The sequence below is a fragment of the Protomyctophum bolini genome, assembly GCF_963924005.1.
Source record: "Protomyctophum bolini genome assembly, chromosome: 3".
NCBI classification, from domain to species: Eukaryota; Metazoa; Chordata; class Actinopteri; order Myctophiformes; family Myctophidae; genus Protomyctophum; species Protomyctophum bolini.
In genome coordinates, this window is record NC_137864.1 from 36,715,180 (window position 1) to 36,731,686 (window position 16,507).

General features: G+C 42.3%; 1 protein-coding gene across 1 annotated transcript; it reads right to left on the reverse strand.

Annotated features, from left to right (window-relative positions):
• Positions 1-1,444: 1,444 nt before the first annotated feature.
• Positions 1,445-12,690, reverse strand: cygb2 (cytoglobin 2; the record flags this gene model as incomplete). The annotated part of the gene is made up of 4 exons (XM_080759006.1): positions 1,445-2,630; positions 3,742-3,973; positions 11,884-12,271; positions 12,570-12,690. The coding sequence occupies 4 exons, from the start codon at positions 12,688-12,690 to the stop codon at positions 2,466-2,468; spliced, it is 906 nt and encodes a 301-aa protein (XP_080615132.1). The 3' UTR covers positions 1,445-2,465.
• Between the last annotated feature and the right edge of the window lie 3,817 nt (positions 12,691-16,507).

Genomic DNA, 16,507 nt, shown 5'->3' on the forward strand with positions numbered 1-16,507 from the left:
GACATATTTTACAGACACCAGTCTGTTTACCGCCATAATTGTTTTGGCTTTCAATGAAGCATTCTTATAAGAGACATTCTGGATGCTATGGGCTTATGGCTTATTTATAATGTATTTGATACAATGGGTCATCTGCTATTTTCTGTGACCGGTGAAGTATAAATATAGTATACTGTATGAATAACTAGAATAGATGAAGAGGAGATTTATACTGCCTCATTAGTGCCAGATGCCGTCGCTGAGGGGGACCAGAAGGGAGGTCCTGGACATCATCAGAGCAGACGCACAGAGCACATTGACTTAATGTCCATCCTAAACAGATTTGCGGTCTATCTTTGGGAGTTGAATGGAGAGTTACTTGGATCTGAGGACCTTACACAACAGCACACTCTGTCCCAAGTGACTATCAATAGCGGAATTTGTGGGAAGTCTGTAAGATAATTTTATAGCCAGCATGTGCAGGGGGCAATTTTAAGAGGGATGAATGGCAATGGCAATTTGCATCTCCCTTGTAAACAATTAGAATAATATAATAATAAATAGGGCAGTAATAAAGGAGTAAAGGAAAATAATATATATTCAGCTGTCTACAAAGACATTTTCCCTTCTTACATCCTAACATATTAACTACCCTAACTGTCTCAGAGCTGAGAGCTCACATGCTAGATTGTGTATTTCATATTACTTGGGGCAAATTCCTTGTCTTAAGATTCCAAAGTCTGAAGGACATACTGAAAGTTCAAAAGCTGCCATGTTTTTCCAGAGGCCTCTAGAGTGAGTTTCATAAACCCTTAATAGAGTGTTTAATGCATCATGTCTCTCTGATGGGGCTTTGGAATTGTAAACCAACTGGCAGTCCTGTAAATATTAACATAGGGGAGGTCTTAAGGCGTGTGTATGTGTGTATTGTATTCCAGGTATGTGCTCTCTCCAATTGCTGCATCCTATCACATTTGCACAATACATGTCATGATTGTTTATGGAGGGTTAGCAGTTGGCAAGAAATGTAAGCATCTCCTTTTGTGAGTTCGAGACCAGTGGAACTTTGGCCAAAGTGTGGTTTTGTAAGTGTTTCAACTGACCCTCTTCAACACATCAATGAGTCAAATTGTAAACAAAGGTAGACGAGTATGCACACTTGCTCAATGTACATCTATACAAACAACACCTCAGTAAGGATAAACAGGACTGCAAGAGCACAATGCATCAATCGAGAGAGAAGGGGTGAATAGAAGCTACAGAACACAAATATAATCTATTAACAGTCAACAGTCCCATATGGTCCTGTTATAGCTGAGGCTGTTGAATATTACTTCTTAATCTACAACATCAACCAGAAGACACCTCACCTCCTGGGACCATAAATAATTATGTATGAAGTGTGTACATATGAAAATGATCTCAAATCTGCAGAAAGATCTGTATGTATGAGAAGGAAACGATGTGCAAAGGTGGGTACCGCTCCACATAATCTATATATTCTGGTGGAAGGTGTCATGATGTGAGATTATGCAGTTGTTGGACTTAGTTGTTAGAACACAGACTTGTCAGTGCTGACAAGTCCAGTAAAGCTTCAGAGCAACTTTAACGTTTGTGTATTTTAAACTGGTGCCTTCTGCTCACGATCAGATAAGAATGCTTTATTGCCCATTCCGTATGTTTAGGCTACAGGAAATATATCTTCGGTTTAATGCACTTTCCCTCCTTCCGGAATGAATGGGATAATACATTTCTCAAAATAACAAAACAACATTTGGGCATCGCTGCCTGTCTCCCTAGGGCAGGCCCTAGATCAGGGGTGGGCAACTTTGATGATGGAGAGGGCCACTATATTTCCACACTCACTCCCGAGGGTCACATAGCATATTACTCGTAGCAAAGATCAGCTATTTTTGAATGGGAATCCTGAAAAGTTAAAATTTTATTTAATTTCAAATGCATGTAGTTATAGTTATGTTAACTTTATGAACTAAATACATTGGACATAAGAATATAATTTTATATAGTCATTAAGCTAAATATATAGACTGAAGTAATTAAAGCGGGGCATGTTTGGAATTTTAACAGTATTCTGATATTTAAGTGATGGTCTGTCTGTCGTATGAACAGCTGCAATACCGCTGGTTGACCTAAAGTGGCACTGTTCAGCAGCTATGCAAACTTTCATGCATATGGCCCCGGCCGGGTTACATTTATTTTCCTCTATAAAAATCTCAATTTTTTGGCATTTAGTTTAGTCTAAACTAAGCACGTGCCTTCTTTCACTGTTGTTTCTTTTCTTTTTTTCTTTTTTATACAGAAATGACCTAAGACACTCATTATTGTTAACACTTCTCAATTTCATAAAGTCCTCGTACAAATCTTTTTGACGTCTCTATTCTTTCGCACACATCATTCAGGAAAACCCCTTTTACTCGATCTATTCCCAATTCAGAAAGTCCACTAAAGCCACACCTTTCCTTCTCTCACACAGCTGAACTGTGGACCTGGGCCCAGCCTGCCTCAGTGTAAGCCCCTGTCACATGACAGTAGATTGCACCCATCAGCTTGCTCCAGATGATTTGGACGTCTGTTGTGAAGCATTCTGGGAAATCCTCCGCAAACACTTCCAGCATCACCCCGCTCAGGATCTGGGAGAGGGAGAAGGGAATCGTTAAGATGGGGACGGTGGTAAGTACAATTAACACGATGGGTAGCTAGTTGAAAGACCACAAAAATATAAATATACTGTATAATGTCATTGTCAACCAGTACTGCACACGTTATACTCATGTCAACACATACAGAAAGAAGCTTAAAGTGATATAGGCTGAGTAGCAGAGAGAAATAAATTCAAACATGGGAGCAAGTAAGGTAAAGTTTGCTGTTCAGTGTTATTGTATGGCTGCATCATTTTCATGTTATAGCTACAACCCACTGCGGCTACGGTACATCAAGCACTGGAGAAGTCACCTCGCCTCGGCCTCTGAGAATAATTTGTTTTATATAATTGAAATCACATAAAATATGAAAATTAAAAAGCTGGTTAACTCATATATCACATTATCAACTTGATTTCAATACAACACAAAGACAGCAATATAGCCGGGTAAAAATTCCCAATGCCCAACAGTATGGGACATTTTTACATCAAAGTCTTTTATTAACCTTGGCATTTATAATTTGTCAGGATTCCTTGTTCCTTCTTGGCTCATTCTGAAGGGGTCAACGTTTTTTTACGTTGAATGTCTGGCTATGAGTTATTTGTGTTTTGTTCACAGCACACACCTGACAAAAGACCATATCAAATATTGATTAGTTGATTGATTCATGAACTAATTAAATTACATACGTTTGCAAGGTAAATGCACAATTATGACAACACGAAAGTTTCCCCACTATGCAAGTAAATAGAAATACAGAATGTTGGACTCATATTTTGTACTTAAATAGAAGTATATGCGTTTCCCACCAAGAAGTATGCATCACGTTGTGAGCTTGTAGATCGGCTATTTTCAAATGGCCGAAATGTATATAGGGCTGAAGTGCTTAATGTATATTTTGTAATAATAATCGAAATCTATAACTTCTAAAGTTTTCAAATAATGTAGTGAAGTAAAAAGTACAATATTTGGATCGGAGATGTAGTGGAGTAGAAGTAAAAGTGTTGTAAATTGGAAATACTCAAGTACAAATCCCTCAAAATTGCACTAAGTACGCTACTTGAGTACATGATGTACTTAATTACTTTACACCACTGACCTTGAAGTATATGGGCTCCACCTTGTGCTTGAGAGCATGGACATTTCCCACCAAGGCCAACACAGAGGACACTTTCTCTTGGTCGTGGATGTTCTCCACCACGGTGTTGATGGCGCTCATCACCCTGCGGGCATGGTATCTCAGCTGGCTGTTCCGTTCCATCTTCTCTGGGTCCTCCATCTCCTGGAACTGGCTGAAGTACTGCTTGGCCGATGGAAAGTTCACAAAAAACCTGGGCGGTAAAGGAAGGGAATACAACATTTACAATTCATTGGATGATACAGCTTTACCAGTCAGTATGCGTCTCTTAGCGAACCTCTGGGCGACTGGACTGACTCTCTGAGGCGACTGGGCCGGGCCTTTGGTGGGGCTACCGCTCGGGTGGGCTTTTCAAACATTCCATGGCGACTGTGATTTGTGGCGACCGTACCTGTTAACGTCTCTTACAGCATGGAGGGAAGATGAGGAACGAAGGAGATGATATACTGTATATATTTTAAGATATATTTGGGGATTTTTATGCCTTTATTATGAATATAGGACAGTAGGATGCAGGAAATGGGGAGAGAGAGAGAGTGAGAGAGAGAGAGAGAGAGATGGGGAGTGACATGCAGCAAGGCCGTCGTCAGGCTACATTGTATAGTTGCTACAATGCTCGCCAGCGGTCTGTTAAGACATATGATGTTCATCTACTGAGAATAGCTAGATTAAAAAAATGTTGTATGCAAATGTGAATATAGTTAGGCTACTTATTTTATGGGCCATCTAATAAATCAATAAAAAAGTTCATTACAATATGTGACCTGCAGCATATTTACAAAACACAACCAACGGAATGGCATTAGATGCACAACTATGCCCTGAGCAGTGAGCACTACTCTCTTATTCTCTGAATCTGAGTTTTCCACTGAAGTGTTTACATTCTTTGTGAAAAAACATGGGTTTACGTAGGAGGTGAAACTTTGAGACTACCAAAAACAAAATCTATGCTGAGAAGACAGACTAATTACTTAAGTCTTAAATATAAATCTTAACCCTGCACATCCTGCAGTACTATTAGGGGTTCCATTTGACTGGATAACAACTTGTACATACTGTGTTGTGTCTTCCAGTATTAATGGGGATATTGCTTCCTCGCATGTTGACAAGGATGTGATGATTCATGATTCTCTGCCAATTGGTATGGATACAGGAACGCTTGCCTCAAAACACAGTCACCCCGGGCATACAGATGGCGGAACCACTCAGCCTGGTATTCGTAAAGTAAACTGCTTAAATGGTTAAAACCTAAGCTTATTCCTAACCTTAACCACAGTAAAACGGTGCCACAACCTAACCCTATTCCTAAACTTAACCCCAGGAAAACTATGCCTAACCCTAAACTTATTATATTCTCAGTAAAACAAATACAAGGATAAAAGAACCGCCCCAACGAGCGTTCAGCGTCAGGTCAGTGGAAATAAATGAGGGCGAGTGTGTTTTAAATCGAGCATTCTGGTTACTATTGGTATCCGACTATCTGTTTCCACAGCGAGCAGCCAACGAAAGTGGCACTTTGTGCCCTCCTGTGAGCTTGTGGATCTGCTATTAAAAGAAAATAATACTCAAAACTTTTCTTCTCAATATAACCCATGGTAACCCATCTCAATATTTTGAGATGGGTTACCATGGGTTATATTACCACGGTCAAATAATGTTTTGGGAGTCCTTGACATTATTAGTATCAACAAGTTTGAACAACATTAGCATTTAGAAGACATTTTGGAGCGGTGCCTAATCACTCCATTACGTAGCAATGTGTTATATGTATGTATATGTATAGTATGTCTGTCCCTGGGTCTGGATGTTCCGGGGACCCCCCGGGGACCCCCACACTGTAACGCTGTCATTTCTCGACGGTTTCAGACGCGGGGCGGCTCGCTGGAATTGGGGATCTGGATGTTGCGGGGACCCCCACACGGTACAGTTGCACCTCTCACTTCACACAGGTGTGATTTTAGAATGGGCCTCAGGTCTTAATAGGTTAATGAAGACAATGACGGATAGTCGAATACCCGTGTTTCCGGACCCTGAGTGAACTCAAAGCTGTTTTTGAGCCCCTCCAACTTCTGGCTTTCACTCGTGACGTCATGTGGCAGCCAAGTCCATGGACCTTTAATGTTTGTTTTGAGTAGCGTGTCTGTCAAGGCCACAACAATGTTTCAACATGCTCAACAAGGCTCACAGAGCTCACCAATGAAGAAATGGATGCCATGCATGGCAAGCATTTTTTCTATAAATTCTAGGTATGTACAGGTAGCCTACTGTATGTCCTTCACATACTGGCCATACTGTATGTCGAGAACAGGTCATCCAATCAACATCAAACTTAGAAGGTGTATTGCTGAGGTAGCGCACTGGTGTTGAGTGAGAAAGATGATAGGATGAGCAGTTCTCGAAAAAGAAAGCTGAGGCCCGAAACGGGCACAGCACTAGTCTTCTCAATGATGATACAATATCTATTTACAAAAGACATATTTAGGCATGATCCCAAACATACAGAGTGTGTGTGTGTCCACGTGCACCAACATTCACCTAATTTTCATGACCCAAATTCACTCGTTAGTCCTCTTGCCCTAGTGCACCCAGCTGACTGGCTATGCCAGTCTAGTTCCTCCCCTGTGTGAGTTTGCCCTGGGCAGGCCTACACTGTGTACGTCCCCAGATCCTGTGACATGCAGGCAGCCTAACAGAAGCCCTATTTCGCCTGCAGTGCTCTTTGCTCAGCATCCCCAGCTGTCGTTATTCAGTCATTTCTTTTGTGACAGGAATTATAAACCAGATAATAGTTGTCCCATGCAGATAAGACACTTAATCGTAAAACCACAGAAGCTCACGGCGTAGCTCTGCTTGTGCTATAGTTATAGTTCCCAAGGATCGTTTGTAAAATAATTGATTATATAACTGGAGCAAAAGCAATATTAACAGGCTATTTAATAGGCTGTAGGTCCACTTGACACACACTGCTAAGTGCATCTTTGTTTTGCAATGTTTGGCACGGCGACTCTAGCCTGGAAACCAGACGAATCTGGCACTGCTCAGTTTGAAATTGAATTACATTTCGCTCACCCCAGAGTTGTGGGTGTCCAATCAGAGCCCACTATTCAAAGTGAGACTTTTATGCTCTGATGTTGGTAACCGCCCCTCGGAAATATCTTCCAGACCAAAGTTCCAGACTAATATCTACGCAGTGATATTAGTGATATTGTATTTGTACATTTTGGATAATTAGTAGAACTTGGTTCGTCTCAACTGCTCTTTTGTCTAAGACATTTTTACTTTTCTGGTAACTTACAATATAAGTACGTGATAAATATAGATGACACTCAGAGGTGATAGAAACAGTTGGGAAGACGCCCAGCATTGTGTACTCTAGGGGTACGGGCTGCTATTCGCATATAGGCAGGGGGAAAACAATGTTTTGGTTATTACAGCTTCACAGGTCCCTGATTAGTGATAATGTAGAAAGCGGCAGTTTGTTCTACATACTACATGCATGTTAACTGCCATGAATCGACATGCTGGGAGACATTTGATTCCTGTGCGAGATGTGACCGCGTTTGGCATCTCAGACTTTGCTGAGCACACTTCTGCACCTGTCTTTGCATTTAAATTGACTCATCAAAGCCAGAGCAGTGCTGTTTAGTGGGGTTTATTAATCAGATTTTAATTAGACTTGAAGGACCTTTTATAGGGAGGTGGATTCTACTCCACTGAATTCTGAAGGTTACATTTTTCCATTAGGCACAGGGATATGAGCAAGTATGCCTGAACATGGCTCATCTCTTTTCAGGACTCTTGAATGCACACTTTAAATAAATACCCACCACATGTCACCAAAGATGGTGTCTTCTTTTAATCCTACCCTAATTCTATTACAATTGATTGCTCATACAAAGTTGACAGTGTCACTGTACTGTTAAATGCCGGGGCCAGAGGGACAGGGGGGTGGGGGTGCAATTGCATTAGTATGCATTGGGGAGAACGTCAGAGCTTTGAGGCTTTTGTCACTGTATATTCTCTCCATGTATCCAAGCAGACGGACAGAGACATGCAAATCTGTACACACAAGAACCCCAGTCATGGAAGGATTATCATCTTCTTAGACACAGTTAGGTCATTTAGTTATAGTTTTAATAGCGGCAATTACCTGCAACTCTGTTCCATCACACTGTATCACGTATCATCTTTCCGTATGTAGTAAGTAGCCTATTACAATTACATGATTGTTGACACTTAATGACACAACTGGTCGTATGTTGTGCATGACAGGTAATTGTTCAAGAAGTACATAATCCACGATAAACTGTATATGCACTTTAAATATTTGGACAGACAGGCGGCAGATCGGGCAGGCCATGTTGCTTTTCATTGAGGGAGACGGTAGAAACAAATTAGAGCGGGGGGTGGGAGAGATGTGCAAGAAACCAAAAAGAGAAGAAGGGCCAGCCAGTGGGGGAGAGAGAGACACACTGAACTGCCAAAGCTTGTTGCTGTCATTCACGCAAGCACACAAGAACACAAACTCATGTACGCACTACGCACACACATGCATGCACACAAACACAAAGAGAAGAATGCTCTTTGCACCTTACAGTATATATCCTCCCTTACTCATTTTCATCACCCTGAAATGTTAGTCACGTAGTTTCAGTCACTTCAGTCGCCATGGCTACAAAAACTGTCAATTTTAAACGGGCCCTTCAGGGCATTTTCTTGTGGAATAGAGTGAATTTTTATGTGGACAGTGAAGAGATCAGAGGTTTTACACTCTCTCCTCTCTGATCTAGGTATTTAAGAACATGAAATGAAAAAGCCAAAAGTGTCATCTGTAATTGGGCTGCAACAGACCATGGCTTCATGCATGGAGGCTGTCTCTCTGCTTGAGGAAATAGTTTACAGTATGAGATATATGGGCAAAAGTGAAAGCGCTTTTGGAGGTGCACTCTAGAGGCCGGTGAATATTCAATTACAATCTGGGGCTAATTTGGAGGCTCTACTTGTATTTTTTGTAAGAAAAATGTATTAATCGCAGGAAAACAGTACAGTATGAAAACCCTGTTTAAGGTCATTGTCACATAATGGAAAAACAACGCATTTCTGGTGCCCTCCTTTTGTGAAAGTGAAATTGCTTTTGGCTCTGCTTTAGAAGCCCCTCAATGTGTTATTAACCCATTTAGGCCTAAGGCCGATTCTAAAAACGCCTCTAAATCCTGACCTAAGGTTTCTGAAAAATTTCAAATATTTATATAGCGGCATCAAAAAAATTACATTTTTGAATACTGTACATACTGTACAGAACCCAAATGTGGGTGCCCGGCCTGAGGGGGTAAGATACCAATAGGGGTTCCCGCCCAAATGAGTGCACGTAGGTTCGAGTGATTTGTGGCATTAATAGGAAAATGGGACTCTGATTGTAGCCAATCAGAGTGGAATATGAGAATATTATATTTGTGTGAGTTTTGGATAAATCGAGAAGTAGTAGCAGTGTGTGTTTTGAAGAAAACACAAAATGGTGGAAATGGATGTGGCCTATATGGGAAGTTAATAATGCAGTTTAAAAGTTATAGGCCAAAACGTGAATCGGGCCGGGTTATAGCGCCACCATAAGGCCAATTTTGAACCTGGTGTTGGTTCACTATGTTGTCGCCAAGAACGAGCTCAATATTTACAAAAACATACCACCGTCACTCTATTCTGAGTGATGTGGGCTAGAGTTTAAAGCCCACAAGAATGGCGCCGCTAGCTTTTCAGACGCCGCCCCCCTCTTGGTGATGTACACGTTTTTTACACCCTAAGGCAAGATAGATTTCTAGATTTCCTTTTGCTTTAAGTAGCATGTGACATATCAAACTAGAGAGTTTTCATGATTCTGGATCCATTCCAAGCATTAGTTTTGCATAAAAACACTCATTGGGCTAAAAATGTCCATCACAAAAGTGGCTATGGCCAAATTTAGCCCAATGAGTGTTTTTATGCAAAACTAATGATTCAGATATGTCATATGATATGTCACATGCTACTTAAAGAAAAAGGAAATCTAGAAAATATTTGCCTTATATAGGATGTCTATGGTGGCCATACTGTACAGGCCATTTTCTAAACTTCCCCTCAGACAATTACAGGCAACTTTCTTTTTCTGTTATTCAGGATATATTGAACATACAAAATCAGCTGAGTTTATTTTTTTCAATTACATTATTACTGGACTAAACATTTATATAAACACAACTGACAAACTGACATACATTTCAGATACATTTTTGTCTTCAGCACAATATATTTCTGTTGTTGTTTCTTGTCCTGGTATACAAGTTGTTTCTGGTTATACTTTCTGTTCCTCTAACCATTTCAAATTTGGGATCTTTAGTATCTTTATAAAGGTGCCCACTGCTTTTATATTGTGAATTAGTATTTAATACCAAAGATGAAAATGTATGAGGGCATATAAATGTCTTCTATATGGATAAAAGAAAATTAAGAATAAGAAATGTATGAAGCGATTAAAATGTGACAATCTGGACATTGTGACATTTTCAGTCCAAGTAGAGATGGACCTTGAAATGTTCCAGCATCTTAATGATGTTGAATGTTCCTTGCCTGCTGTGTGTGTGTGCGTGCGTACGTGCGTGCGTGCGAGCGAGAGAGAGAGCGTGTGTGCGTGCGTGCGTGCGAGCGAGAGAGAGGTCTGTCCACTTGCCAACCAAGAACCTGAAAAATGAAATGATCACAAAATTACATCCATTGTTTGATGTGATATTATCAAAGAGAATGTTACCCAGACACCCTCCATTATAATGAACAAACACAAGCAGAGCCAACTGGCAGAAAACCTACGACTAAACCAAATGATAAGACAACAAAAATAAAGTCTGACACACTGGAAAGTATAAACCCAAAAGCTGAGCGAACTACAAAAGTGTGTTCCTCGGATCACAAGTCTCCACCAGGCCGGGTTGCCTGCACAGGGCCAGCACAGGGCCAACTCATACATCGTTGATCACATGACCCCTCACCCCAGAGATAATGTGCACCGATTTGTGTGAGTTTTGGACAAACTCTGTAGGAGTTGTAGCAAAAAAGTGTTTTGAAGAAAATGCTAAATGACTGAAAATGTAATATGGCAGAGTGAGGATTTAACAATCCAGGGGAGAAATATTTTCATTGTACAACCTACGGTTGAAGACTTATTGGCCAGAGGGTTGTTGTAGTGCTACCATGAGAGAGAGAGAGAGAGAGAGAGAGAGAGAGACTAATAACTTTTGAGGGGGATGACTATTTCACCCATGCAATAGCCCAGTCAATGCTGTGGCCCTGAACACACTTTGTCAGTACAGTAACACCAGTCAAACTGATAACGTGTTACATGCTCATGTGTATATTCACACATAGTACACACTCGCGCACGTGCATATACAGTATATTTCACTGAATATGCACTGCTGTAAAGCACTTTGCAACCCTGTTTGAAATAAATTAATTGTGAAATTCATTATAATTAATAGTACTAGTGTATATAGGCCATATGGCATAAATAATAGTAGCAAACAGACTTTCGCTTCTCGCCCTCAGGCGTCTTACTGGTAATAGTCTGACTTTATTTAGAGGAACCACAAATTAAGGTTTGTTATTCATCATTCCGCCCCCTGTGATGTCATGTATGGGTCAATACATCATCATCATACTGTACTTACCTACTCAAGCTACTCGAGACCACACTGTTTCTTCTTCAGGTGCAACCACACTTGAAATTTCCCCAAATAGCGAATGTTTGAATCATGCCCCCCCCCCCCCCCCCCCCAAAAAGTTATTCAGGAGTAACGAACACCGTATCCCGTTCCCACTAGGGCAGATCCTGCTATTTCTGTATCCGAGTCAATCAATGTTGACGTCCACGAAAGGAGAATGCATTTGATTATCGCGGTCACTTCGTTTTTGGATAAAAAAAAGAATGATGACGTCAGCTTTATAAAACCGTAAAAAAGACGCCCGTATCCGAAGGAAAAAAGGGGGACACACGACATTTAACGTGCACGTGTGCTTGTCCCCTGCCAGCCTTTAGCTGGATTTACGTGCCAGGTTCGAGTTGATTGTGCGACTCACCTTATGAGCACGGTCACGCCCACACCTTCGCCCTCGCAGTTCTCATAGACACGCCCCCATGTGTCCTGGATGATGTAGCGCTCACTGTCTGACAGAGGCTCGGCGCACACCGGCTGCTCGTCCGCAACATCCTCGCAGTTCTCGCAGATGTGCCCCCAGGTGTCCTGGAGGACGCCCTGCTCACCGTCCGACAGTTGCTCCCCCTTCTCCGGCCGCTCTTCCCCCATCTCCCCGCACACTCCTTGCACTTCCATTGGCGGTGAAGGAGACTCCCTGCGAGACATCCTCCGTCGCCGCAGCAGCTCGGAGGCTCCCAGCAGGGTGCGAGGGAGGTAGGGAGTGAGGGAGGGGGGGAGCGAGACGGAGAGTTGAGACCCCACGGCGAGAGCTGGAGAGCAAGGGATGGTGAGAAGAAGAAGTGGAAGAAGAGAGAGGACAGGAGCGGACCACAGTGCTGACGGCCAGTGCGATTGACCGTGACTCCCCTTGAAAAGAAAAAAAAGTCCCCAGTCCCCCCAAACCCGTCACACGACAACCCCTGTCTGTCTCCCCCTCTCACTCTCTCAAACTCCCTCTCTCTCTTACATGCTCTTTTGTTCCCCTGCTCAGACTATCTTTGTCCATGCATCCAAAACTTGTTCTCCGTTGTTCTTTTCCGTCTCTCTCTATCTCTTGCGCTCTCTCACCCTCTGGTTCTCTGGAGGAGGTGATGCTCAGTGGTCGCAGTTTTATTTTCTCACTACTTCCATCACTTCTGCTGTCGCTCTGTTCCTCTCTGGTGTAGAAGATGCTCTGTGGCTCTGTCATATAAGGACCTAATGGAATGAAAAGGAGAGAGGGGTGGGGAGAAAAAGAGAGAGGGGTGGAGAAATATACAGAGGGGGGAGAGAGAGAATCAGGGGACGAAGGGTCTCAACTCTCTACCCTACCTCCCCCACTAATAGTCTCTCTTCAGTGTGCATGTGCCCATAACTACGTAAACCTCTCTCTCTCATTCTCTCTCTCTCCATTGTATTGAGTGGATACAGCTGTCGCAGTCAGAGGGCATGGGCATAGACAGAGAGTGGAGAGGTGGTGCTGATTGTGTGCGTGCGTGCGTGCGTGCGTGTGTGCACATCTTTCATTGTGTTTGTATGTGTGCAAGGCACCTGCTCTGTATTTTGTCTCAGAAGAGAGGCTGCATGCAACGTGACAGAAAACCAAGAAACATTTTCAAAGGAAAGTTAGTCTGTTACTAATAATATCCAGGGAACTAAACAGTCGACGTCATTTCCCCATGTGTCCTCTTAAATACCAGCACCCAGAAAGAGTCACCAGGAAGTCAACTCACTATGGAAACAAAACAGAGTAATGCCTACATTTTGTTGCACGTTGTTACTCATTGAAAAAAAAAGCTAAAAAAAAGGTCAACACAAAGAAGCTTTCTAAAAAACAAAATACAAAAATTTAATCCAAGCAAATGTCAAGAGAATACTTCAAACAAAGCCTCAACAGATATAGGTCAAACAGGCATAATCTGTTCAATCAAGGATATTCTAAAAGCCACATTTGACATTCCCTGTCGGTATGCGCATAAAGACTGGAGTGTGATAAACTACCGTATAGCAAATTTATGCTCAAGGTATGAATTGGGCTTTAGCTTTATAGAGAAAGTACTGGTGGATGATGCTGATGACAGCTCTATTATACCACAGAAGCAATTAAGGGAGACAACAATTGAGAGGCATAGGGCTGTCACAGCAGTTTGTAAAATGGCAGACTTCAGCACAACACCAAGGGCTGTCGCTCTGTCACTTGTCGTCAAGACAAAATGAAATGAAATGAACTGGCCCCGGCATTTTGCAGCTGTCACTCAAGCAAATGCCCGTCCTAAGTAGGCTATAATGCATGTCATGAAAAAATATATTTTATCTTTTAGTTTGTGAATGACATACTGTCAACCATCTGTCAGTGGTTGAAATGTAGGCCCAAGAACATTCAGGCAAATGTGTAATGTATATTGAGACAAAACTTAACAGGCTGCATTTAAGGGACAATACAAATTTAAACTTAAAATCTCTCACAAATGAGATGAATGTCTGTGTGTAGTGTGTAGGCCTACCTTATAAAGTTGAACGACACAGTGGACACAGTTACACAATGCCGGATAGCATGAAGCTTTACATGTGCTTACTCCACTGTCTCTCAGCTGACCAAACAGGATTATTTTACTGCAGCTCTGTAGTGGACACAACATATTGTGATGTGTTACTGTATGTATGTCACAGATTTAGTGCATTAGTGAAAGTAGGTTAGATGTTTATTTTTTCATCTGATTTCACTCATCATTTCAACTAATTGTGTTGGAAAAAACTAAAAGGTCAGGAATGACTATAAAAAAGTTTAACATCTTTGTTACCACTCTATTCCTTTACTCTCTCAACAACATAACTTCCTTTCTCATCAACTCACCTGATAACAATTCCTCCCCTTACTATGGTAACTATTGAGAACTCCTCGATTGCTCATCAACTTACTTGTTTTAACAACTCCTCTCCTTGCTTAACTTAACTGTCTGATGGCAACTTCTCCCTTGCTCACCTGTTCACTTCTAATAACAACTCCTTTCTATAATCTCTTCAGTGATGTGTATTTATACCTATATGTCATTCGTGCATTGTAATTTGTGTCCCTTCTTCCTCCACCTCGTTCTTCCCCTTTCTTTACTGTCATTTACTGATCAGATTCCAGAATATTCATGGTTCTCTGCCCCCCTGTTGGAACGGTCTCACAGTTATCTCCGCCCATCGTCATCATCTTCACTTCCCCTCACCCCCCTCAGCCTTCACCCCTCCTCCCTACTCCTAACCCCTCCAATCTCATCCCTCCGTCTCTACACTTCCTTCATCCTGCTTCTTCCCCTCTCCTCTTACCACCTCTTCATCCGTCATTCCTTTTATTCCCTAAAGGTTCATGTTCTCACTGTAACAGTCACTATTCTAACACTGCCATTTTGGAATAACAACATACAATTCCCTTAATTATAATGCATGCAGTTCTTGGCTATAATTAAAGTCCACACAGCAAAACAACATGGTAATGGTATGCATTTGTTCGCTAACATGTCCAACTTCAACATCCACTTCAACAGACTGGTCAAATAGGTCAGACAGTTAATGGAGCACATATCTGGTTGTGGCCACTCATCCAGGTGGCCAGTTGTCCAGGTGTCCAGGTGGCCACTCATCCAGGTGGCCACTCATCCAGGTTGGCCACTCATCCAGGTGGCCAGTTGTCCTGGTGGCCACTCATCCAGGTGACCACTCATCCAGGTGGCCAGTTGTCCAGGTGTCCAGGTGGCCACTCATCCAGGTGGCCACTCATCCAGATGGCCACTCATCCAGGTGGCCAGTTGTCCAGGTGGCCACTCATCCAGGTGGCCAGTTGTCCAGGTGGCCACTCATCCAGGTGACCAGTTGTCCAGGTGGCCACTCATCCAGGTGACCAGTTGTCCAGGTGGCCACTCATCCAGGTGACCAGTTGTCCAAGGTGCCCACTTGTTCAGGCAGACTATTTGTGTGCGGTACTGTACTGTATACTGTATCGTACTGTACCGTGCCATTCAGTACTGTACTGTACTGTACTGTACTGTACTGTACTATATTGTAGCATACTGTACCGTACTGTGCTGTACTGTACTGTGCTGTGCTGTACAATACTGTACCATACCGTACTGTAGCATATACTGTACTGTAGCATACTTTACTGTACCATACTGTACTGTACTGTGCTATATAATACTGTTCCGTACTGTACCATACTGTGCCATACTGTATTGTAGCGTACTGTACAGTACTGGATGTTACCATACTGTACAGTACTGTACCACACTGTAGACTGTACGGTACGGTACGGTACTGTACTGTACCATACTGTACTGTACCATACTGTACTGTAGCATACTGCTGCACCCTGTGTGCGTGTGTGTGTGCGCACGTGTGTGTGTGTGTGTGTGTGTGTGCAGTGAAAAGGGGAGGTGTCAGTGAATGGGGAATTTGTGATAACAGTGTGTCAGACAAAAGTTATATTTGTACAGTAAATATGACAGTTGTGAGTGAGGAAGCAATGTAGTGCATATTATGGATTCGGGTGGCATGCAGGATTTTTTGTGCATGGAGAGATATGTGTGCTAACGGAGTGGTTTGTTAGGAGAAGGCGGATGGAAAAACGGCCATGTGCTTGTGTACCCCCTTTCCATTAGGGTAGAAGGATTATTATATGGTGTGTGTGTGTGTGTGTGTGTGTGTGTGTGTGTGTGTGTGTGTGTGTGTGTGTGTGTGACTGTGACGGTGTGTGACTGTGTACGTGCATACTGTGTGTGTATGCGTACGTGTACCTGTGTGTGTGTGTGTGTGTGTGTGTGTGTGTGTGTGTGTGTGTGTGTGTGTGTGTGTGTGTGTGTGTGTGTCTGATTATTAAGGTTTGCCCATAAGACATTGGGCAGGAAATGTATTATTTTCTTTACGTAAAATCCTATAAGTGTTATCCACAGCAGGCAGGTCTGAATACTCATTAGGAACTGGAATAATTCCTTTAGACTTAAACATGTTGTGGACAACCCTTCCCTAAAAATGCTTTATAGAAG